Below are 26087 nucleotides of genomic sequence, written 5' to 3' on the forward strand. Positions count from 1 at the left end.
TCTCTCTACCACTGCCATTATAGATCTTATTTTGCACATCCTGTATACTGTTTTACCCAAAATCTCCATAAAGCAAGTTAAAGTTTGGAAATGTCCAATCTAAGTCACAATCTAAATTAAAATAGTAACCAAAACATTTTTAGAACCAGAAACTCTTATCCTTTACCAGAAAAATGCATGAAAAGAAAAATGTTTTCATCTCTGATTTTTTTGACCTCACCCAATCAGTAGCAATCATGGAAACAAGTTGGCAATCTTTTATTTCTTCTTTTACCAGAATTGAAATCAAGTCAATGTTTCTAAAGGCTCAGGTTACAAGTGGAGTTGCACACAAAACTCCCCAAATCTAAGCAAAAAACTGTAAAAGTTCAAATTTGCCAAGTACACAATAAAGATCTTTCTGAGATATTAAATTGAAGTTTGTAACTAAACCCTGCTTTTATCATCTGAAACTCTGAAATCAAGTACAATATAGTTTACTGGTATACTGCCAATCAGCAGCCAGAGGAGAGGCATGTGATGAGAATCTCACTTTGGAAGAAAATTATGTAAATGAAGATGGAAACTGCATTCTCCTCTTCATGGTCTTGCTCATAAACCACTCCAGCAAGCTAAGAGCAGGTTCAAGCTATGAGCTGGATACCACCTTGAATGTGGCACTGGGACGTCAATGACATAGCCTGCATTGATGCCACTTAGCATTATTATTTTCACTACCAAATAAATCAAATACTTGATTATTCATGGACATTAAAGCATTTATGGCCCAATACCAAGATTAAACATCAAGGAATTCCAGCCAAATCTTTGCTACTCTGTTACATTCTGATAACTTCACAAAATTCTGTCATTCACTTGTACCGAAAAACAGAAGTGTCTGGACTAACGTTCTCAGTCATATGTCTGATATTTGGGTGGTCATGTGCAGAGACAGGAGTTGGATTCAATGTTCCTTATGAGTCTCTTGCAATTCAAGATATTCTACGATTCTATTATATCTGAATTGAGTGCTACAAAATGAAAGGCCTCTCCCTTGCAGAAGACTGAAGACAAGAGATTGCATGTCTCTTTTGATACATTTGTTATTCATATGAGTTTTCTAACAGGCTATGTATGATATTCCTGACACTAGCCAGTTGTGAATTAAGTCTCGTTGACATACTTACAACTAGTCTGAAATATTGCAAAACACCATCCTCTACAAAACAATTTTTTTTTTTTTAATTACCTGAAGATACGAAGACATTCCTATGCTCCAGGGCATACAAAATATTCTGGATGAAGGTCTGACTGCCATATCACTTCAAATTCTTTGCACATTTTGAATTTCATTATGAATATAATAATGGTGAGCAGTTCTTGTGAAGAAATGGGCTTGTAAAAAAGTCTGTTTTGGGGATGTGTGCTGCACTCATACTAGAGGGGACAGGAAAATAAATACAGGGGAGAAGAGCACAGAGCGAGAAAAGAAACTCAGTGGAGGGACAGAAAGGGAAGGAGAATGGGAAGAGCAGAAAGCAAGGCTGAGATTAAAGGAGAGCAAAAGCTACTGGCAAGAGCAAACAAGTTCAGAGCAGTGAATTAAGATGTTAGGAGTATGGAAAAGGTCCTCACAGCTGCTGCTGTAGTTTGACCAGTGAAGGCTCCTGCTCTGCCAAAAAGCAGGAGCTGCTGGGCCTCATTTCACACATCTGCCCTTGGTACTTTCTCATGGAGCCTAACAGCTCCACATTTCTACAGCCTGCACATCCCAGGCCCTTCTCCAGCTTCTGCTGCCTGCTGGTGCCAAGGTGACAGCAGCCATATTTCCCTGTTCTCGTCACACATCACTGGCACTGGGGCATGCATTCTTCACTGTGGCCTAACCCATACCCCTACGTCTCCATTCACCTCTGAGAGGGACATATTGTTTCACATAACACTCTACAGAATTGCAATCAGTTTCATTTGCAAAAAGAATTTCTGTTTATTAGAAATGTGAGTCTACTCCCAAGCTCTTATCTCATTCTCAAGTCAACTTCTTTCTATCTTTTGTAGTTGTTTACTGGATAACAGTCACCAGATTCTCTTTTTTAAAGAAGTTTAGAGCACTATTCAGCACAGCATTTGTAATTACCATTAGCACTGATCAAATGTTTTCTGTTAAGACTTTTTTGACATTCAGGATTTTCAAGGAAAAACAAATATTTTTTGCAAAAATGAGAAACTGTACTGTTTTCCCACACTTAAATCAAAATCCCAAACTTTAAAAAAAAAAAATCTGCAAGAAGTCTTTTTTGTTTTAAGAAAAAATTAAAAATTAGAAAACAATTATTTTGGAGCAAACGGGAAAATAATCTCTAAGCTGAGTTGTCTGATATACAAAATTTCCCCACATAGTCTATATGATTTTTATCTAAACTACACGTACTGACATCTTTTAGCTCATCGGAACAGCAGACAGTTTTGAAAAAAAAACAAAGCCTGAACTTCACAATGAACACACAGAATACCTGATACCTCAGAGAAATAATGGAAAATGAGTGGTAGCAGAATCAGTAGAAAATATAGGCCAACAAACCTTCTGGGGATTTGTTTGAGTAAGCACATTTTAGTGAGGTTTAAATACAAGTAAACTCAAGTGCAATGTGATTCATTAACTTCAAATTTAACTGAACAGCTCTCAAATAATCATGTCGAGAAAATACTGAATGAGCTCTAAATGTTAGCATACATTCTGGCAGAAAAAAAATGGAAAGAACCACTTTTGCAAATTCTAACTGTTGCAAATTGTAACTGTTGCAAATACATGGAAAGAATAATTTTAGGACACAGAAAAATATTAAACAAACACGGTGAAATTGTCTAAGTATGGCCAAAAGGAAACCCAATTAAAAAAGCAAAGCTCTGACAAAGCCTCAGAGAAAACCAGTTCTGTGTATGTCACATAATTCCCCATTAAATAAGTTTGCACATTTTATATGAATTCTTCAGTATAAAATCTGAATTAATCTGAAGTAATCCTTATTTCATAAAATACATGTAAAAATTTTCATTAAAATTTCATAAAATACAAAAAGGCAAAGGAAATGTGCATCAAGTATATGTCAAAAAAAAGAAAAAATAATACTAAAAATAGAAGCTACAATGCATTAGAGGTTTCTCTATGCTTCAGTTTGGTATAGTAAAAACTATGAAAAATGAGGCATATAAAAGCAGTAAAATCCACTAGGTATTTGCCATTTCAGAGCATCTACCAAAAACTGAACTAACTTTGGTGATGAACAGAGGGAAAAAAAGAGCAGCAGTACACACCGAAAAGAAACCAAACTTAAATTAAAAAGGAGATGGGAGGGCAGCTTAGCAGAAAGGGAAGGAAGCTGGCAGTTGTGGGGATTTTAGGCTTTGCTTTGACTAAGCAACATCCTCAGAGTACTCGATAATGTGGTATATTGAAGGCTTAGAACTACACTGTTCAAGTGGTTTTTATACAGAATAGGCTACTTTTAGACCAATAAGTTGAGATTCAAATGCTTAAACCCATTTCTTGATTTTCAAAAGAGCACATCACATAGCACTTCCCATTGACAACTGCAGGAGATATTTGCGTGGTGCTGAGCATTCAGGATGGAAAGAGTATCAGACTTACAGTTTTCAAAGTCATGGCTTCTCCTTTCCTTGGGAAAAAGGATTTTAACTAGGTGTGCTCATTAAAACTTAAATTAGCAGCTGCAGCAAAATAAAAATGTTTTTCAGTCAAAGAGCCATTTCAATCTTCCAGTTATTTAACCACTAAAAAAAGATCGTGCCATGCCCCAGCGGCGGACAAAGTGCTGCCTATGGAGTTCTACAGCACAGCTCAAAGCTGCTATAATAATGTTTGGAACTTAGATACCACTTTTCATCTTCAAAGCAGTTTACAAACATTAACTAATTAATCCGCACAACATCCCTGAGGCCCACTTGGATCAAAAATGGGGCATTGCATGCTGGGACCTGAATCCTCCGTGGGCCCTACCACCAAATTAAAGATGAGCAATCTGCTTTTTTTTTTTTTTTTTTTTTTTTAAATAGACTCCTGATGCATTGCCAATGCAGCCCTCTGTTGGGCAACATTTGGATGCCCCCAGCTTTAATCTCTATTAAAGTATCATGCCCCAGTCTGTCTTTGTTAATTTTGGATGTCTTGGAATCTATTAAACATGGCACGGTTTCTTGAGCTTTTAACAAAGCTTTAGCTTTGAAAATGCATCTTCTTTTGTCTTCATTTTAGCTGGCTTCCATGCAAAGATCTTTTAGATGAGACAGATACTGCCTTTCCGTTGTTGTTGACGCATTAGCCTTAACTATTAACATATTCAGCAGGATTTTCTAATATTTCACATCACTTCTGCAGCAGCACTGTTGCTTTTTAAAAAGTCTGGGAGCCAGCTCTTCCTCCAATATAAACTGGACTGCCAGTTTACAACAGCACAGGAACTGGCCCAAGAAGTTTAGTAGGGAGTTGGCTGCCATCATGACATTGTGTCAGACTGAGTCAGGAGACTGGCTGCATCCACCTCCAAATAGGAACATTAGCATTTAAAATAGATAGAATGACACTGTAAAGCAGCAATACAAAAATAAGCATCTGCAAAAGGATCTTGGAGGATGACATCAACAGACAAAAGAGCGTCTGCTCCCAGTGTGAAACTAACACCAAAACAGCAGTGGAATGCTCTTAAACTCATTATTGCATTGCTGGACTTGGGAATGGAAAATACTACAAAAAGGTAGTACATTGAAGCACTGTTACAAAGCATGAAAGGATTCACAGTCTATCTTGGAAAGTAAAGCCATTTGTGTTCCCCTAATGAATGAAGATGCCAGCTTTCTGGTAAAAAGCCTAAAATAAAATAGTACCTAACAGACTCTGGGTGGAAAATAGTTGACCAAACCTCAAATATGCTAGAACTTCAACATCTATACACAAACCTAAATCTCCCTCTTCACTGCGCAGGTTTGAATGTATAATTAAAGCCACAGACTGAGCTGAAGATTTTCCAAAACGAAGTGGATGTTGGATCGGACCCTGGCTATAAAGATTTATATCTAGGCACATTCCTATTTTCATTTCCAGCTTCCTCAGTTTTGGGGATCTGTGACATTTAAATAAGGAACTAGGGTGGCTGTGTGCTTGATTCCTATTAGTAATTACTTTAAACTTCACTGTACCTGTAGTGTCGGGAAATCTCTTCTTCCACCTGGGTGGTAAAGTCACATTTGGTACATGAGTGTTCTTTGTTCTCTTTGAGAGTCAGCGGCCCATCTGCACCTTGCAGGGTATTTGTTTCAGGTTTGACATCAGACACTTGGGCTTCATGTGCATTCTCATAGTGAAGCAGGAGAACATCTACGTCAGGAGTGGAGAATGAGCACTGATGGCACTGGTGTTTGACTCTAGAGCTTCCTGTCACCCCTGGAGACAGGTGCAAAAGCAAGAGAGCACAGTGGGAACAATTACTTTTTCTGCAAGCAAATGGATAAGTAATTTCTCCAAGGTGCTTTTCTGGGCTGCAGAGGCCTCGGGGACAGAACTGACAGTGCTTAATGGTACACTTATGAATGTTGTGTAGCTGCTGATAGTGACGAAGAAGTGGGCCCACCACTATTACATCTGGGCCATGGCTCTTCGAGTACCTAAAGTCACAGAACTGACAGTTGTAGCTTGTCACCATGCTGTCCTCTGCTCCTTTGCTAGTCAAGTCTTTCTTTTTTGCCACACTCGCACCCTTTTCTGTCTTTGTCACTAACTCCCCATCTGCATTTTTGGCTAGATCATTCTGGTTAATGACAGATCCCCTAGAAAGCTTATCATTCATATCTGGGTGATGGCTTCCTGACTGGTTTCCCCCATGCTGTTTGCTGTAATGTTCTAATAGTTTCAATGAGCTGGACGACTCACAGCTGAAACTGCAAAATTTACACCAGTAGTAACTGGTTGTATCGGTACCATTTTGTCTAGCGGAATCTATTGGCTTGATGGGCACCGAATATCCAACTGGTGTATCATCTCCTGCTTTTACAGTGATTCTGTCTTGCCACTTCCCCAAGTCTCCAGAATCACATGGTCGAAGAGTAGGACTGGATTTATTGGAGTTTTTCTCTGAAGTTTTACCAGAATCAGAGGAGGGAAGGGCTGCTTTCATTTTGTTTGGGTGAGTCTGTAGGAAGTGTTGCTCTAGTTCAGTGGACGAGTTGCCCATGTAGGTGAAATTGCAGAATTTGCAGCGGAAGTACTTGGTGTTGCCTTGGCAATCTGGAGTTTTCCGCCCAATTCCAATAAAGGTTCCACCTAAAGTAACCTGTGAATGAAGAATAAGGTCATGTTAACACTGCTGTAGATACACTCACACAGCAATGAAGAAAAAAAAAAAAAAAGAAAAAGAAAAGCAATAAGTTCATAAGCCTAAAAATTAAACAAGGACACCATCATTTGCATTTCTGTGCTTGCACTAACATAATGTCATACTCTCGTGTATTTAGCATCTGCTGATGAAGATTATGTTTTGCACAGCTGAATTCCACATGAATACTAAGCACTTGGAGAAACTGGGGCACAAATCTGCAACATGATCTGAATTCAGATTTCTCCAAGAGAAGGAAGCTTCCTTCACTAATTCACTAAGTTATGTTATTGACAGAAGACTCAACAGTCAGCTCCCAAATTTCTATACTCTTTACAGAAGACTTAGCTGAGAGTTTCTGTCAGGTGTGGAACAGAATGAGCTCTCAGTCTTCTTCTTTCAATACTCTTGCATTTTTTTTATGACATTCATGCTTAAATGCCCACGAGAATTGCATCCTAAACTGAATTTAAAAGAGTGAAGTCATTCTGTTTGGGTCAGAGCATGACCAATCCTTCTAAAAAACATTTCTGTAAGAGTATCCAGTATCTGCCAGCATGCCTTTAAACAAAGCTAAAGCGACTGATGTCTGAAATGAAAGGTGGTTTTCTCAAAGATTACTCAGTGCAGACATTCTCCAAGGAAATCTTCTCATACACAGAGCCCAATTTAGTTAAACAAGGATGGAAAAGATACACTAGAAAAATGGCATGTCTCAAAGAAAAAACTTAACACACCCAAGTCTATGACATCACTAATTAAAAAATAAGATAGGTCTACTTAACTACTCTCATGATCTCTGAGCAACATGGTCTGCAGGAAGGAAGCAAGGCTTGCAGAGTTCACACTGCTGTGCCGCATGTTCTCAGAGCAGGCAGTCCTGCCCTTCCCAGGAGTGCACCACACCTGCCCAGTGACATCAGGGGAGATTTGCTGCTCCCATACAACTGGTTTGGAGGCCAAAAAACAATCTCCTGGCCAGTGTCACCACTGCTCTACTTATTTTCCTGAACAGCCAGCAATGTACAGTATCCAGAAAATAATTTCTCTTCACACCCAAAATCCACAGCCAACTACTCCTTTGCCATCAGCCAGACTACGCTGCTCTATCGAGGACATAGCTGGAAGCTTCCAAGTACCACAACCTCAACTCTTCTATTCAAGAGATGCCTTAAAGGCAAAATAAAATTTCTATAAAATTTCCACAAAGGGTCAGATTTTCATCCTCCCAACAGTAAGTGTATTACTACATTTCTGCAGGATTCAGTTGTGATGCATTAGGCGAATGGTGTCGTTATTTTTCTTCTTGTCCTCAACAGCTGTGCCACAAGGAAAGCATGTGATCGCCGTTCATTCAGTATCACACCATACGGAAAGACTCAGACATACAGAGCATGAAATGTAAACATTTTTAAACGCATGTACTATAAATGCCTTTTAGCCATTTAGCTCAGAAAATAAGACGCTATTCTTTGTGTCCCATAAGAACTGAACACCAAAATAGTGAGTCAGTCAGCTGCTAAACTGTGTATAATAAGCTGCTATGCAGCCTCTGATTCACTTTTTTTTAATAAAGAAAGCACAATTCCCATATGTTGGTCAAGGTTTTTTCTTAAATAAACCAAAAATTGCTTTCTGTTTGTTTAGGAAACATATCTTAATAGGCAATGGAGAGCTGGAGAGCCCAATAGCTAGAATGTGACTGCGATAATATTTTTACTTGAACTTGGACTTCAACTTCCGATAACAAGTCATGAATTTGATTTTGAAAATGTTCCGTGGAACATTTGTACTGCACAAGTTACCTTGTTTTATTCATTTTATGCCTAAAAAGAACTAGAGACAAAACCATACTGAGTCTGAACTGTTGACAACAGTGGAATTTGGGCTTGCTCCATACTACTCTGGCACTTGAGATCTCTATCCACCACATTGTTTCAACGTTCAAAGTCTCAATGTTGTTGAAAGACAATTTAAAGCATGCACGGCAAACAGAAAATAACAGCAGTTCTCTGAGTGACTGCTTTAGTTGCAAGGTGATCTGGTTTTGCTCATTTAATTAGTTATACATATGTTTGTTTGATGCACGCATAGAAAACTGGCTAAAATGCTTTACCTTAAGTGGTTCTAATGAGAAAATACATTCATTACTCTTAGTTGTCCATTCATAGAGCCTACAGATAGCAAATGTATTTTACAGATACTCAGTAGACATTAACTGCAAATCGTGAGTGACAATAATCCCTGCTGCTGCTCATTGCTAATTACTTTTATTTATGAATGCTAGAAAAATAATTATCAGTGCAGCATTTTGTACAATGGACTGTAAATCATGGCATTCTTGTAGCTTCTGGTAATCCTTCTTAGTGGCTGACATAGGAGATTTGTGTCCTTTGCTAATACATCCTTCTCTTCACCAGAAGAGGATAAAACTGAACAAAGTACTCACATACTATTCAGGTTTAGCTACTGCAACAGCAGAGGGGAACAACACGTTTTTCACAGCAGTAGAATGTAACTGATTACCCGTTACTGGGGTGGCATTTCTGTGACTACTCTGCCACAATTCAAAATAATGTGTCCTAGGAGAAGAGCATGTACGTGAAAGGCAACACAGGGTCATTAATGTTATTACATTCAAAATACGTTTTTCATGAATAACAAAACCTACTTAAAGCTTTCCTGGGGACCATCAGGTAAAAAGATGAAAAGAAACTGGCTCCCACACAACGAGTTGGAAGAAGCACTTGATAGTGATGGTATGAACTGAAGCTGTTTCAGCTTTTAGCCAGCTGAATCTGGATGAAGCCTACACTTTTGCCAAACTGTGGATTCATGCATTCTGCTCAAGTCTTGGCTTGGCTTTCAGACTTTTCAGTTGCGTGAGTAAGGGCACCAAACTCCTTAGAACACCAAACTCACAGAATCGCAGAATCGTAGGGGTTGGAATGGACCTCCAGAGATCATCAAGTCCAACCCTCCTGCTTCCTCTGGTCTTACCCAGGAAGAGGAAAAACGAAAGAGGGAGAAAGACGAAGGGGGAAATGAAATATGTATGTTTAGTTTATAATTCAATATTCACATTTGTATGTGATATCAGAAGTGATTACACCTAGTATTTACTCTCATATTTTATTCTGATTCCAGCAAAACCTAGTCACTTGCTTTGCCCTGACAATTCTATTTTTTTCACTGGACACTTCTCCTCAAAATAAAGCAGAAGAAGCCAAACAAAAGCAATACCAAAACTCCGCAATCCCAAAGTGCCAGCTCACATAGTTTTAAGAGCCACAAATGCAGATAGAACTTGTGCTGGAAATGTAAGACCACCTCCGAGTCAACAATTTCTTCAGTAAACACAGCTAAGTCATAATTTGGATTTTAGAGGGAATCTAATACACAACATATCTATAAGGGCAGGGGACGCCTGGTTAGTTCTTTCCTTCACTGTCACTTTCTTGTGAGATCTTGAGATTATCATTTACCCTGTAGCACCCCAATTATGGGAATATAGACGGCATTATTATATCACACAGACTAAAGGGGCTATTTAAGATAGGTTTTCCATTACTGCATTTGAGATGGCTGCACTGATATTATTCCAAAATTGATCTTCAAGGTCGTGCCCCAGTTAGGAATTAAACTGAAATATATTTCACAAAAGCACTCCCTGAAACTCAAAACTCCTAATTGTTCAATTCATCTATTAATGTGGAAAACTGTAAAATTTCAAAAGTTTGAGATTAGATTTACTGCAAGGATTGAAGCTTGTGTGTTCATGCAATTAAGCTACCTCCTCAACACCACGCATATTTCTAAAAAGAGCCAGAAAGAAAAGATAACATAATAATTGACAATATTTCAAAACATATTTTCTACAACGTGTTGGCAAGTACTTCAACAACAGTATAATTGCACTATATGTTTCCAACAGATATGTCTGTATTACCTTAATTATACAGACCAAAAACAATGATTTAATGGAATTGATGTCTTTGGGCACAGAAAAGTATTTTCACTTTTGCCTTTTTTAAAAATGTTGCTTCGTATTTGATCTGACCTTGATCCAAATGCTACCCTCTCTCTTTTCCCACCTCCTTTTTGGGTTCAGTCCTGAATTTTACTATGTTAAGGGAGTTTAAAAATATTTTTCTGTTTACAATAGAAAATAGAAAAACTGTAGAAAATAACATAAAAAATACCAAGACAACACTGGCCAGCTCCTGTAAACATGCTTCATGAAGAAAATACCACCAGGAGAAACTAGGAAAGCAGCAGCTTATATCCACACGGGAGATTCAACCATAGGACTTACTTGCACAGGAAAAGCTGTCTCTGGCCCCTGCTATCTGCTGCAAATTATTTGAAACTACAGCAACCATCTGCACTGGAACAGCAAATGATAACAAAACATCTTTTTTGATTACCTGGCTTACCTCTTTGGTTAATGAGGAGGTGAAAGGCTCAAGATCCCTTACCAATCTCCTGAGCCATCCAGTCTGCCTTTGCCAATTACTCTTAATCTTCTAATCCCAAAATATTTTCTAATGTTCTTGTTTATGCATTTGCTTTGTGCAATACAGCATCCAGAACATTTTAACCATCCCACATTTATGAAGTTCTTCATGTTATGCAGGCCAGAACAGATTCCTGGCTTTCATGCAAGTTTGTGTAACACCACCCAGCTCTCTAACCTCCAACACGGAGAACTCACTCACTCTCACTCTCTCTCTCTGCATGTAAAATAGGATAATCTTCAGAGCACATCCACTCAAAAACTATTTACCATACTGTGATTAATTTACCTTTAGATAGAACTATGTTGCATATGTGAGGCAAAGACTCAGGGCAAACTTCTAGCTTTCTGGGCTATTCCTATTTACCAAAACAAGAAAGCACAGTATTGGGTCATACTCAAGGAAGGTCAACTCTTTGAAGGAGTAGTTAAGAGCGGGACAAGGGGAAATGGTTTTGAGTTGAAGGAGAGAAGATTTGGGTTGGATGTCGGGGGGGTTCTTTGCACAGAGGGTGGTGGGGTGCTGGAGCGGGCTGCCCGGGGGGTGGTTGTGGATGCCCCTGGAGGTGTTCAAGGCCAGACTGGATGGGCCCTGGGCAGCCTGGTCTGGTATTAATTGCGGAGGTCGGTGGCCCTGCATATGGCAGAGGCACTGGAGATTCATCATCCTTGAAGTCCCTTCCAACCCAAGCCATTCTGTGATTCTGTGATTCTGTGAGGTGATTGTTACCCTATATTCTGCCCTAATGAGGCTCCAACTGGAGTACCATGTCCAGGTGGGGGGACTGCAGCACCAGAAGGATGAGGAGCTATTGGAGCAGGTCCAGAAGATGATCGCAGAACCTGAGTATCCATCTTATAAAGAAAAGTTGAGGAAGTTGGGCTTGTTCAGCCTGGAGAAAAGAAGGCTCTGAGGAAACCTCACTGGAGGGAGACAAAATTTTTACATGGTCTGACAGCAACAGAACAAGCAGAAATGGCTTTGAAGTAAGAGGGGAAATTTAAGTTAGACGTTTGGAAGAAATTTTTTACCCAGAGGCCAGTGAGGTGCTGGCACAGCTGCCCAGAGGACTTGTGGATGCCCCATCCCTGAAGGCATTTAAGGCCAGGCTGGATGGGGCGCTGGGCAGCCTAAGCTGGTGGGTGGCAGCCCTGCACATGGCAGGGAGGTTGGAACTTGATGATCTTTAAGGTCCCTTCCAACCTAAGCCATTCTATGATTCATTTAAAATCAGTATTTTCTTCTCAATATCTATTCTGATGTCATTAAAGCCAGTATGGCTTTGTGATATTAGAATTTTAAGTTGCAGATCAGGGTATTTTTACAACAGCTGTATATGAACAGTAATAGGATTTAATTTAAGGTCAGAAGATCAGATGTACAAGAACAATAAAGGAACAATACATCAAGACTTTAATTTACTAACCAGTGCTAGCAGACTAACAACTAGCAAATAAAAGAAACCACCACTTTTTTTATTCTCTCTCTGAATAAATAAAAGTACCAGAAAGTTCCCTGGCTACTGTAAATTCACTCAGCCTCTCAAACTTAGAGGCTAACTTAGACTGATTTACACTAGAAGAAAATCTAGATACTTCTCTTTTTTTTCCCCCACAACTTTAATTTTTAGCTCTCATTTCTGTGAGCGACTTCAGCAGTTTGTATATCTAAATATCTCTATGACCATTGCTAGTCTCACCAACTTTCTTCACTAACCAGTTTTCAGCACTACCAGATATCCCTGGCATAAAATTAATATTAATACACACACAACTTTGCTCTGAAAGCTGTGATTACTGTGATTATACATTGCATCAGCTGTTCCAAGGAAACTGCCCATGTGAATGCTCATTTGAAGGCAGACTGCTTCCAACTGAAAGAAGTACGTCTCTGTCACAGATTTAGTGAATACCCACAAGTACATACATATAAATGTACATACATTTGCTTTACCACCACCTACTTCTCCACCTGTCACCATTTCTTAAAGCACACGTGTGTATGGTTTAAGAAAGCTCACTGACTCTTGGGTTTAAGAGGTATGAGTCAAGGTGCAAGGCAGTCTCCAAGCCTATCATGACCCAGAAGGGAGACTCAAACAACTATGCACATTTGCAGGTACAACACTCACATCTTCTCCAGAGAGAGTTCTCAGTGCTATGGTCTATTCTAGCACTGCCTGCAAGATTATTCCAAGAAATTAGCACATGTAATATACCGCAACAGTTGGTCAGTTTGTTTACATTTAACTCCAGATTCATGGACAATTCTGCTCAAATTGGTAAGACCAACAACATAAAACTTCAATACATTTCTTTATGCATGTGAGCAAAAAGAATTTCTCAGAAATGTCTTCATTTACTCACATCAAACAGTTATGTATCCATGGCATCCTAAAGAAAGTCCATTTGAAGACAAAATTGAACTACAAGGATTACTTTGTAACTAATAACTGAACTTAATGCCCTCTGTCTGGATTTTCACCACATCTGTAAGACCCAGTTTGTCAAACCCACTACAAAAAGCAGAGAAAATCTTACACATGACAAGTGGTGCTGATTACACCTGTACCTCTAGCTTTTTTAGTCTTACCTTCACAGCTTCACATTTAATCAAACTACTAACGTAAGAGCAGAGGATAAAAACCAGAAACTACTAGTAATAAAACCACTGGTTCTCATTCATCTGAATCCTAGTTAGGCCAGACTTCAATTCCAAGCTGTTTTACCAGTCACACACTTACTTCTAATGTAAGAGTAGAAGAGATGCTGGATTTAATATATTAAACTCCAGAACAGTAAAAATCACGTGTATAACTTCGTGTATGCACATGAAGTTCACCATGTATTTATAAAGACAATATAATGAACTTTGTATTCCATGCACTGGAACTTTTGCCACTTCGTAGGATGCTGAGCAGCCTGGTAGGTGAACATCCAAACATTCTGTAAGTAGCTATGGAAAAATTGTTGCCGCAGTTATATAGGACACAGGATCACACTGAGTAGTATGTAACAACTCTTATACTATCAGATATCTAGCATTTGAAAAGAAAAAATTTGCCACCAATCTCTTATTAGTCAGTGAGATAGCAATTAGCCAATGTAATGCACTCTATATTTTTTGTCCTCTCAGGACTCACAATGAGGAAATTTCTGGACAATTTTTATTAATTCATATCTTTTCTGAAATTTCTCTTGTCTTATAAGGCACAAGCATGCCTGTATCTAAAATCATGAAACAATCAAAGTCAGAGGGCTGGGTATAAAAAAACCACTTCTTAGTGCTCTCAGACTGAGCGCCAAAGGAGGGAAACGTGACAACAGGCTTGAGAAGCAGGGCCACTCTGAGCAGGAAGCTCTCAGTGGCAGTGCACAATGTGAAGCTGCCTGGAGTCATACATAAGAAATGCTGAGCACTGCAGTATGCCTTTACTCACGGCTTCAGGAATACACTTCCCCTTTGGGATAACCCATCTGAAACCCTCACCTGAATGCAGACGTTTTTGCCCTTTCTCTGAGGGACGCTGTTTTCTTTTAAAACATATCGGGAAATGGGGTCATGGTCCCTTTTATACAATAGCCTAATGGCTTGAACACTTGTTCAGGAAACAGGAAAAGTAGGCTCCTTTCCTTGCTCTGTCAGAGGGCATTCAAGCCCACTTCTTCCTCAATGGACAATGTCCTCCCCTTTGCTGTAAGCCATGTGGAAGACAGCCCTCTCTAGCCTTTCTGTTGGAAGCTCTCACTCACTAATCATTACAATATCCAGGGATGGAAAAAGAGACTCCTGCCTACTGGCTAGCAACTTGCCTGTCTCCAAACTATTCCACATTTGACATCAGAGAGTCATGAAGATCAAACACAGTCAATCACACAACAGCAAAGCGATGCTCTTCAGCTTGATAGCTGTTAACTTAGTCAGCTGAATTATACTTTGAGTCTTCAGATCTGGCCTGAAGTTTGTTGCTTTAGGTATGTACACAAAGCCATCTGTGGGCTAAAATATTCACCAAGATCTAGCTGCCTGCAGAGACTGATCAATTAACTAAATGTGAAGAAAAGGTAGCAAGAGCCACTGAACTGACTGCAAATGTGAGGGATGCTCTGAAAGTAACACCTCCTATTTCATTACGCTGGCCAATGACATAAGAGGTGGATCTTGTTGATATGAAAGTAGAGGCTGAACCTTCCCACCAATTTTCATTTTGTTGCTGTGCGACGTGACAGCAGGGAGGGGCAGGCTGACAAAATGGCATCTGACATAGGAGTGCATATGAAGAAAAGATAAACAAATTCTTCCATGCAGAAAGAATGGCACCCACTGACTTCCATAAATGCTTGCTGAACATTTATGGAGACCAAATAGGGAATGTAAGCACAGGGAGGTGGTAGGTGGTGTGTTTTAATACTGGTGACAGTAACATGAAAGACAAGCCATGCTCTGGACGGCCACGCACAGCTGTCACACCACAAAATGAAGAGCAACTCAACCAGCTCATATGAACAAATGAAGTGATTACAATCAGGGAACTGTGTATGGAGCTGAATGTTGGCTCCAATTTGTTGCAAATGATGGTGGCAATGTTGGAATATCATTTGTGCCAGATGGATCTTACAAATGCTCACAGGAATAAAAAGGAATGTAACTTGCTTGGAACTTACTGAACTAATACAAGGCTGAAAGTGATAATTTCCTGGATCACATCATCATCAGTGATGAAACGTGGTGTCACCACTATGAGCCAGAGTTAAAAAGGCAGTCCATGGATTGGCAACATGCAAACTCCCTATTAGAAAAAAAGTTCAAGGCATAGCCCTCAGTAAGTACAGTGATGTGCACTGTCTGGGGATAGTAATGGGGTGATCCTTCTAGATTTCCTAGAATCCACACAAACCATCAACTCTGTTACATCATTACACTGGCTAAGCAAAAGGTTCAAACTTCCAGAGTCAGGCCAGAGAACAACACGTTTCTCTTGCAGCGTAATAATGCTCGGCCCCGTCCTAGTTTGAAAACAGTGGCACACACTAGCAATCCTGGCTGGACCATCCCACCACACCCAAAGTACAATCTGGATTTGGCACTTCATGACTTCCATCTGTTTGGGCCAATGAAATATGGACAGCATGGACAATATTTTCCTAGCAATTACTCTGTCAGAGTAGCTGTGAAACAGAGGTCACCCTCATTGTGCAGGTATTTATGAGCATGGCATGCATGCTCTTGTTAACTGCTGGAGAAAATTCACAGCTAATGCTACTTTGTTGAAAAACTGTCTGTAGATCTATCAAGTAATGAGAGTGTGGTCTTCATATCTGTTGTAGTTTCCATGGAAATAAATAGGAAGCATTACTTTCAGAGTAACCTATGTATTATTCTGATAACAGCAGTAAAGCTCTGAAAACACATCTCTCTGGGAATTCAAAGATGTGCTAGCAAATGTTTTCTAAAATCTATACAAGAAAGCAAGTCAATCTTCCAGAAAACAGCTCAGTGAATTTACGCAGTCCTATTCAATTTATTATAACTTAATGAAATAAAAGCCTGTAAGGAAGAAAATGGGTGCAATATGTATTTCAAACCTGAAAATTTCAAACCTAAATCACATCTTCAGAGAAGACAATGGAATTTTGTTTGATTAAATATTCAAATAAAATACAAGTCTTTATAAAAGTAAGGCCAGAAATCTTGGATTATTTACAAGGTTCCCAACTAAATCCTCCTTATGTATTACAAAACACAATCCCAATATTTTTGTAGCTGGATGTGATGTGAAGCCAAATGTGTATCTGCACTGTTTTGCTGACTACACTACAAAAAAACCTATAAAACCTGTATTCAATGCCTTAGGGGGAGGTCGTTCTATTTGTCTTTAAAAAAAAAAAAAAAAAAAAAAAAAGTTTTCTACAATAGATTTTACTTCTGTGCTCTAAAACCAAAAGTATTTTTAGCAAAGGAGTCACCTCCCTCACATCCCTGCCTACAAATATTACATGTTGGTTTGCTCTGCATGCAGGTATTTGTTTCTTCGCTTTTGTTATGAATGCAAACTATGATGCACACCTCACTAACGCCAATCTTCATATATGGTGGTCTTCAGCTGGCCGCTGTGAGCCAGATCAAAGTTACTCTTCTTCATCCCCTGGCTTCTGCACCCAGCTCCCTGGCCTGAGACCATAAATCTATCGATACCTTCCACCCCAGCTACAACGGAACAGTTTGTTAAGTGCAAAAGGATCAATAAATCAGACCTTAAGTTCAGCCCACTACTATTTCAAGTTAACTACAAAGAGATTATTTCCCTTTAGCCTCATACCTATACAAATTTAGACGAATCGATCATTTGGGTTCAATTCCCTCACTTGGTGCAGGAGTTTGAAACAGTTTTAACTGCAGCTCCAAGCAGTGCAATTCTTCACTGCTGCAGGAGATGCCAGACATTCAGATGCCTGAGAAAAAAACCCTCCAAAATGGACATAGTAGCAAGATAAACATGTGTGGGTGCAAAAGGGATTTTCAAACGTTCTTTTACTGTGTTTATGAATCTCACAAAGCAGCTCTGTATCGAGAGTGGGGGAGGAGAAAGTATAAAAATATTAATCAGTTACTTATCTTCTGACATGTTCTGGATCAACATCTGGTGCATGTGCAAGTGATGAAGTATGGCATTTGGCACAAAAGCTTATTTAATCTTCTCTTCCCAAATTGGGCAGGGAAAATTAGCACTCTTAAAAATTAAGTTTCCAGATCCAATTTTTTTCTTTAAAATAAATTGCCAACATTGTATAGGCTGTCTGCTCTATTTTGGAAAATGTTTTTTGTCTGAGAAAAGACTGATCTTAAGTAGATTATCTCTGGGCTGTTTCCTACCGCTTTTTGTCTTCCTTGCAGTATCTAACTGCCAGGGTTTCGTAGACAAGTATAGTCTAGGTTCAGCTGTTTTATTTCTACTTCTATCAGCTCAAACTGAGATAGCTCTCACATCTGTTTTATTTCTGAAAGCACTGCATAGGAAAAGTGTCCAGCTCATTCTAATCAAGCATAAACTTTCCTATAAATAACTAAGGACCTAACGAAACAATTGTTTGGAGGAAATGAAAGTGTGTTTAGAAACTCAAATTCCTCTACACTGTATGCCTGAGCTGTTCCAGTTAGAATGTTTTCCTGACAGCATGGATCAGTTGCTTTAAGATGCTGTCCCTGGAGTCAGCAAACTGAAACTATAGCAGGAAATCCAGGTATTAACATCATACTACTTGCTAATTATAAAACATCATTTCATATTCTGACATTATTCACTTTCAACCTCCCTCAACTATATCACGTATTTGCTTTCTAATCAGTTTGACAGGAGAGAGCGTCTGACACAAGACAAGAGAGGTGATCTTTTAATAAGACAGCAGTTCAAAAATTGCAGTTTAGGTGTAATAACAACCTTAGTTTGATTTGCTGCTCCACAAAGAAGTTGTAGTTTCTGAAAAAAGAGCAGAAGTTTAAATCATTTTATAAGCTTCAAGTTCCTGACTTGTGTTCCTGTTTCGGCTTCTTAGTTGAAGTTAGGTATTAACCATCTTAACCTGCTTTGCCAAATATCTTTCTTATAGCTTGAGCCTCTGCAAGCGTTATTCAATGTCTTCCACATTCTGTAATTTCTTTTAAACACAACTTAGTGTTTTGTCTGCTAAGTGCTACGACATCACATCCTATGCAAACATACTCTTGGAATTAGATGGACATTTGAACTCATTTTGTATGCAAATCTTAGCACTGAACCTTGCTCCCAGAGTACTGAGGTACTCTACCACATCTCTCTGCATCTCTCAGCACAGTCGTGGGAGGATATAGTTTAAAAAAAAAAAAAAAAAAAAAAAAAAGGCCGCACCAAAGACTTTCCTTCACTAATTACATATTAACTGACTAGTAGAAACTCTGAGAAAAAAAAACTTCTGACTCCACTTCTTTCTTTTTTGCAGCACTATCTGAAATGCAGTATTTTCACTGCTCCAGTTACAAGAGAAAATGACTGAGGCACGCTCTCTGAAGTGAAGGACATCGTGCATTGCTGTTACTCTTAAAAACCTTTTTAAATACCCATTGTGTATCCTGTTTATCTGGCACAAGACAACTACAGCATTGCCAAGACTTGTCTATTTCTTTTTTTTTAATCTTAATAAAGAACCAATAAGCCAAATCTCAACTCCCAGCAGCTGATAATTTAGGATTATATTTTTAATTTCCAGCTGCTGTCTTTTGTCTGTCTGGTTGTTATTATTCATTATTATTTGCCATTTTCTTTCAACGACAGTAAATCCTTCAGATGTGATTCCCAATAGTAATAGTAATTTGCCTGCTTGCTGACTATGATCTTTTACTATTGATTATCAGAATGGCAAAACTTTACACTGAGATATCACTGATCTAAAAGCCAACTGCTCCTCCACTGCACAAGATGCTAAGCAGACCTGCAGCAATTCTGGCTGAAACAGACCCGAATGGTTCTGTTGGCTTAAGCAGGTTACATAAAATACTTCAACTGCGTAGGTAGGAGAGGCTCTGCAAACAACTGACTTTGCAGCTGAGAAGGCAGTTAGCAGAAGAGAGGAGACTGGAAAAATACAAACCTGCACATCATAAGTCCCATTTAATAAGACAGGCCTCTGGGAATTGATGTCCTGCAGCACCCCCGAAAGCACAGTGCGGTTGACTTTCTGGAAGTCTTTGGAGTGGCTGAATTGCACCATGTTGTGGAGAGCCAAAATTTTAGTGTCGAGCTCAGCATCCTGCCTGGTGCGGTTGTGCAGTCCTAGGTGGTACTTGCGGAAGTGTTTGATGAGATCTGTGGGGTCGTTCCCGTAGTAACCATACCCACAGATGTTGCATTTGAAGTCCTGAAGCTCTGGAGACAGAGGCGCCGTATCTGGGTTATCGTTTACCAACAAATCTGCTTTAGATTTGTTCAGCCTTAAACCCCCATCTGAAGGCACTTGTGGGTTTTTTGAGGCCATGGGGACCGGGCTTGAGCCTTGGCCATCAGTTTGACCACTTTGCACTTGCGCTGTTTCATCTGAAGCTTTTGGCGACATCTGATGCTCCTCATTTGTCTGTGCTGCATCTCCTGATGGGGCACAGACCACATCTTGGGTGTCATCTGCATCTGATTTCTGAGGAGACTTCAAGGGCTCACAGATTCCCCCAACAGCTGGAGATGAGAAAGCCAGCATATTTCTGTCTGTCACCTCATCATGAGGGAAGGATGGAACATTTCCTCCCTTATTGTGGCTTTCATAATTGAAGCCAGCCTTTTCACTCAGCACTGAGCTTTTCAAGTCCTTTTTAATGCTGGAAGATGGCTCTTGGACATGCGTGCAAAGCTCCTCCTTGTTATTCAACTCTGCCGCATCAGGCTGGTCAGTGTTTTCTTGCATCTGCTCTGTGGAAAATTCTTTTTTCCTTCCAGACTCTTCACTTTCAGTACCTGTGGACTCAAGGGTCTGTACCTCACCTTCACTAGCAACGTTTCTTAGAGGGGGATTCTTTTTCCGGACCATATCTACCATAGAGAGACAAAAAAAAAAAAAAAAAAATCTATGGAATTATTCAAGATACACAGCAAGTCCAACACTTCTTAAAGCATTCTTAGCTATACAGATACATCAGATTTTCAGAGTTTTATCAAACAGGCTTTTAGTCTACATAGCAAACTGGAACTCTGCATCAAAAAAAATGGTCACGAGACTTAATTCAACTAAGAGAACTTTAAAGCCTATGAAAACACTTCCATTGCTGTGAGTGAATTACATCTTTCATTACGTTTTCTGACAATAACAGTTCAGCAGAATTAACATTAAATAAATATTTCCTTTAAAACATGTTTTAAAAACTAAGGTAAAAAATAAGCCTTCGTAGACTAATGCCCATATACTGTTCAAGCACATGATACATAGTCTACCAAAAAAATACACCTAAAAGACATAGTCAGGAGCACTGAAGTTATAAAGGAAACAGATTTAGGAGAGCAAGCAACTTTGAGGTTTCAGAGAAAGTATTTTTCCTAAGCAGGTATCAGTTTCTCTATAGCAAAAGCTCGCCCTTGTTCTGCCCATAAACTTCAGACAGGATTATATGGATATTCAAGAGTCTGGCCCCACAGTCCATTATTCATGTAATTAGTTCTATTTGCCAAACAAAGAGAAACTAACTTTATTAGGAAGCCCGCTGTCAATAAAATTTTACTGGCCTGGACCCAGACATTTGACATGGCTGTGCTGCAGCACAGGGATCTACCCAGAGAACACCTGGAACCCACATGGATCCCATCACGCCAGCCCCTCTGCTCAGCCCCACTTTTCAGACAAGGCCACCGCTGCTGACTGTGCAGGCACGCCTGCCGCATCCACTTAGCAGAGCTCAGAGAGGACAGCAACGAGGAGCAGAGAGAAGGAAGCAGCCTGCCACCAGTGAATGAGCTGCTAGCTGGACAGGGGACACTGTGGGGGCACAAATAACCAGAACACACCAGGTAGTAAGCCAAATTCCTGATGCGCTACAAACCTTCACCTTCCCCAGCCTACTCAGAAAAAGAAATTATCTAAAACTTCCCTTCGCTCTCCACTGCATGGTTCTGGATTTGATATTCACCACCAGCAGCTTTGATCCATTTGTGTTCACATGCTAGCTATGGGCAGAAGACAGATGTGCTACAACTTTTTCTATGCTCTTATCTTTGCCAATGCTGTATACAATGATGGATGCCTCTCCTTGCCAAATTGCGTGTGGTCCAGTGGCAGCAGCCTGCAGAACCACACACAAGATGCAAGCTGCAAACTGAAGCCCCAGTCCCAGGACCGCCGTCACTGGGCACGTGCGGAGGCAGTATATAGATGTATGCACGCATGTATTTATAGCTCTGAGAAGGGAGGACCACCTGGTGATTCTAGGAGCAGCACTGATGCACTCCAAATGGTGCTAAATCCAGACCTTTGAAAGCTGAGGATGACCTTCTCAAAACAGTACTTTGAGAAGTACGGCTGGGGACAGAGGTTAAAAATAAAAGAACAGGCGTCTGTACATCCTCTTATTTACATCTGCTCCACATGAAAGGGCACTGTATGTTACGTCGATAAAAACAGACAACTTCTTAAGGGAAGTGTTCAACTTGTCTCTTGGGCTGGCTCTGTTGTCTTTGTGGTTGAGCCGATCCACAGGCAGCATGGGCTGCAGTGAGATGGCTTTCACACGGAATGCCAGCTCTTATTACAGAAATCTCGACACTCCGTGTGGTCCTAACAGGATTCTTAAATGCCCTCTGTGATTCCTCATTGTAGGAGGCACACATGCTTTGGAAGCAAGTGCCTCCTCTTTAACATCAACCACACCCACCAGGATATGTGTGCACTGAATTTCACTGGTTTTTTCCCCAATAACTTTTGAACCATGAAGTCACTCAGAACTAAGAGAAAAGAAGGATTTCCTGCTGTGGTAAGAGAACTATTACTCTACAGACTCAGCCTACTACAAGAACATACGCACATATATAATTCTAGGTATAAAGACAGTCCTTTCAGCACTGCTGCTTCTCTGCAGGAATCCGTGAATACTTTTGGTTGACACACACTAAAAATACTGGTGGGCATCTCTGGTAGGTGTTCATCTAAGCCTGTATTTTTCATCTTGGTTTCATCTTTAGAAACAACTCAAACTGTTTCTAAAATAACTACTGGTTAAATGCATTTCATGGCAGTTAGAGGACAGAAAGAGGAGCCTGGACTGTGAGCAGTGAAGAAAAATCAGAAATCAAGAAAGTAAACATTGTAGCTGTTACCTCAGTCAAAATTAAACAAGACTGAATGCAATGTTTTAAAATGTTTTTGTTATAGATATTTTTGGCAGATAAGGAAAGTTTAGAGATTTTGCTATCTTCATGGCAACTCGCAGAAGAGAGTCAGAGAGGACAGAAAAAAAATCCCTATAAAGCAGAGAAAAGAAAAACCTGGACCGTACAGAGTCTAACTAGACATTACTCCAGATCTAGATGTTTTAGCTCAAATTTTCCTGACATAACCGTATGCTTGTACATTAATGGAGGAGGGAAAAGAAATGGCCTTGCAGAGCTCTTTCATGCAGTATTCTACGCTCGGGGAGTGAAAAACAAGACAACAACATTGATTTAAACATCAAAACTTTCCGAAGCTCAACCGAAAAGGATTTTCTCCCCTTTTTACTTTTCATTTCTGAAAAACCTTCTGATATTTATTTGCTTGATATCCACTCAGGGGGACAGTAAAAAAAAAGACAGTATTTTTTTGTCGCTGAAATTCTACTGCTATCGTTTTTCAGAGACATATTATGTAAATAAAACTACATCTGTAGTACTCCTAAATTGAAGAAACCATCCCCTAGCAAGTAATAAGTTACATACAGAAAGAATATAGCCACTCCGAAATTATTATTTCTAAGACAAATAACAGATTGCACAATGTTTTATTGTGTGCCAAGAATGTTTTCAGTTAACAATTTCACTTGAAAAAATGGATCACATACTTGTAAAATCATACCCAGCATTGACTTCATAAGGCATGTGGCTTTAGAGTGCTTTTTACAATTATTAATTCTATTAGTCAACTAGCAGGCAGGCTAATGCAATTGTCTTAGAAGATGCACGGAAGACACAGAAGACATTTTGAGAGCTGATCTGTATATCTGCAAAACAAAACAAAAAAAAAGGTTTTCCTTCCTAAGTTATGTATTCAAAATAAGCTTTTTATTTACAAACATTGTTATGCCTATTGTACATTTACATGCATCTATTAGTGGGCACTATGCAAATAGTGTCTGTTCTCTACTTCCCTTAAGCATAAGAAATATCATAGCTCTCCTTAGACAGTCTCTCTCTCTCTCTCTCTCTCTCTCTCTCCCTCTCACACTCACACACACACACACGCACACAAGAGAAAGCAAAGCAAAAACTGTAAAGTCCACCAAAAAGTAAATTGAAAATGAGCTGTAAGTAAGTTTTGAAAATCAGCTGGATAAATGCTGTAGAAAAGTGTTGTGAAAATTCACATATATCAGCAGGTATTTATTGTAAAGGGACTGGGTTAAAAGGAAGTGAAAACGGCATACAAATAACGTTCCAGTCCAGGTTCTGTTGTCAGCAATTGCAAGTTATCACCTGCTGGCTGCCTACAGCTCCAGTTGCAATGAATTTAGTGGTATTAGTTTAGTTGCCAATGGGTAACCAGACACATCTCAAAAATGCCACCACAATAACAAACGAAATTCTTGGCCATTTAGTAGAGGCCAACTGCTGAGCAGACGCTAGGACAGAACTGCCTTAACTACACGCAAATGGTCATGTTTCCAAAATGAAAGGAAAAACAAAACAACCACTAAGCTTGATGTAAATGAAAAGGTGTCTTGAACTGTGCAAGCTTTGTGTACCAGGCTGCAGAACTCATCCATAATCCAGAGGTTAGTACCTTATTTTCCTTACGGTGACCTTATCCTTTAAAGCATGTGGGTTTGTTTTACCTGATACGATCACCCTCAACTATTTTCTAGTTGAACTAATACTAACAGCTACATACATTTTCCCTCAAAACCAGGCAAGGCTCCTCTGCCCAATTCCTGTATCTAACAGAGATTTTTCTGTTTTGCAGTTACATCAGTTTGTACCTGGAAGCAGAAGGTGGAATCCTCTACTAAAACCAGTTTCTAATTCACAATAATAAATTACGATAGTGACTAGTGCACTTGGTTCAAAAAAGGAAAACAAAAAAGCAAATTCTGATAAGCAACAGTTGTTTTACATGTGGTGAATACAAAAGCTAATTATCTGCTGATCATCAGCTCTCTCAGTGGGTCACTGTTGCTACTCTTTACTTTTACTGAACGTGATGACTTGTCATCAAAGCCTGTTGCAACAGTTCAGCTGCTGCCTTCTGCTTGCTCTGCAGGTTTAGGTCAAGTCTTAGTCATATTCTCTTTTTAACAGAATTTGTGAGGAGGTCTGAATCTTGTGATACACCACGGAATAATATCTGTACAGGTCTACAAACAGCAAACTGAGTCAAGGGCCTAAAAAGACCGTGATGTTATCCATCAATATGCTGCAGCATCAAGTTAAATGAAAACACACATTTATATTCAACAGACTCAAGTAGGGCCTCTTTGTTCAGGTACAGTAAAATTAATACTTTTACACTCATATATATTACACACCCCCACACTCATATATAATACACGTACAGCGCTTAAACATCCATCATTTTGCCAGAATAATGCAGCAAAAAATCATTAACTCTCAGTGTCTCAGCTTAATATATGTCTAATACTTACCTATCTCACAGGAGTGTTGTGAGGCTTAATTAATTAGTGACTGTAAAGCACTTTGTGATCCTCTAATGAAAGGTGCTACATAGCACAAAGTATTATTAAAATCATTAGGACCACAAAAAAGCCCTGTGGAATTCTAGCCTACACTGTCTGTTGGGGTTAGGAGTGATCTTATTATTAAAAGGAGACCGTCAAGCTAATTTTCATAATTTTTTCAAGATCTTTCATCCCCCTTTGCTGTTGTGATAGCATGTTAGTAGCTAGAAATTTAATCTTATCATCTTAATAACATACACTCATGTAGTTTGTTACTGCAGGGCTAAAGAAGAGAACAGGGCTTTTGGCACTCATCTGGCTTTCCCTTTTAAGAAAAAAAAAAAAAAAAATTGAGAGACATATTTTGACACCTTCCCACACTCCACCCCACCAGGACAGCTGATCATGTGAGATTGCAGGATGCTCAACAGAGCTGCATGGGAAAATACTGCTGTGGTTTTAATTTCTCTCTCTTTTTTTTTTTTTTTTCCTATGGAAAAAAAAAAAAAAAAAAAAAAAGATAAAAAACAAAACCCAGCTTATTACACATAAATATGCTACAAAGACTGTCTGCAGTGATTTATATAAAAAAAAACCCTTCAGCATTCAAAGCATCTGCTTCTATCCCGCACATAAAGACCTAACCCGTCTGGAGCCCGTACCTTACACCCTTTTCCCCACTCTCTCCACAACAGAGCAGCTGTAAGGAGCAAAGGCTCCAAAGCCAAAAATATCATGTCCTGAGAGAGAACTTCCGTGTGTTACCAGCTGGGGAGCAGCACTCTGTGCAGCTCTCAGTGCAACCTGAAAGCCAACGAGACCACCAGAATAG

The 26087-nt window shown here is 39.5% G+C and overlaps 1 protein-coding gene across 6 annotated transcripts in view; it reads right to left on the reverse strand.

Annotated features, from left to right (window-relative positions):
• Window positions 1-26087, reverse strand: part of TRPS1 (transcriptional repressor GATA binding 1) — a 210667-nt gene that overhangs the window by 149673 nt on the left and 34907 nt on the right. For 2 of the 6 annotated variants that reach the window (XM_052703613.1, XM_052703608.1), the window contains exons 2-4: window positions 23426-23584; window positions 19507-20435; window positions 5194-6323 (exon numbers count right to left, since the gene is read on the reverse strand). In XM_052703613.1, coding sequence (XP_052559573.1) covers window positions 5194-6323; window positions 19507-20435; window positions 23426-23462 — 2096 coding nt within the window. In that variant the 5' untranslated portion in view covers window positions 23463-23584. The remainder of the gene's footprint in view (window positions 1-5193; window positions 6324-19506; window positions 20436-23425; window positions 23585-26087) is intronic. The other 4 variants (XM_052703611.1, XM_052703610.1, XM_052703614.1 and 1 more) reach the window with 3 other exon arrangements.

Source organism: Tympanuchus pallidicinctus, unplaced genomic scaffold (assembly GCF_026119805.1).
Source record: "Tympanuchus pallidicinctus isolate F22 unplaced genomic scaffold, pur_lepc_1.0 scaffold5, whole genome shotgun sequence".
Lineage (NCBI taxonomy): Eukaryota > Metazoa > Chordata > Aves > Galliformes > Phasianidae > Tympanuchus > Tympanuchus pallidicinctus.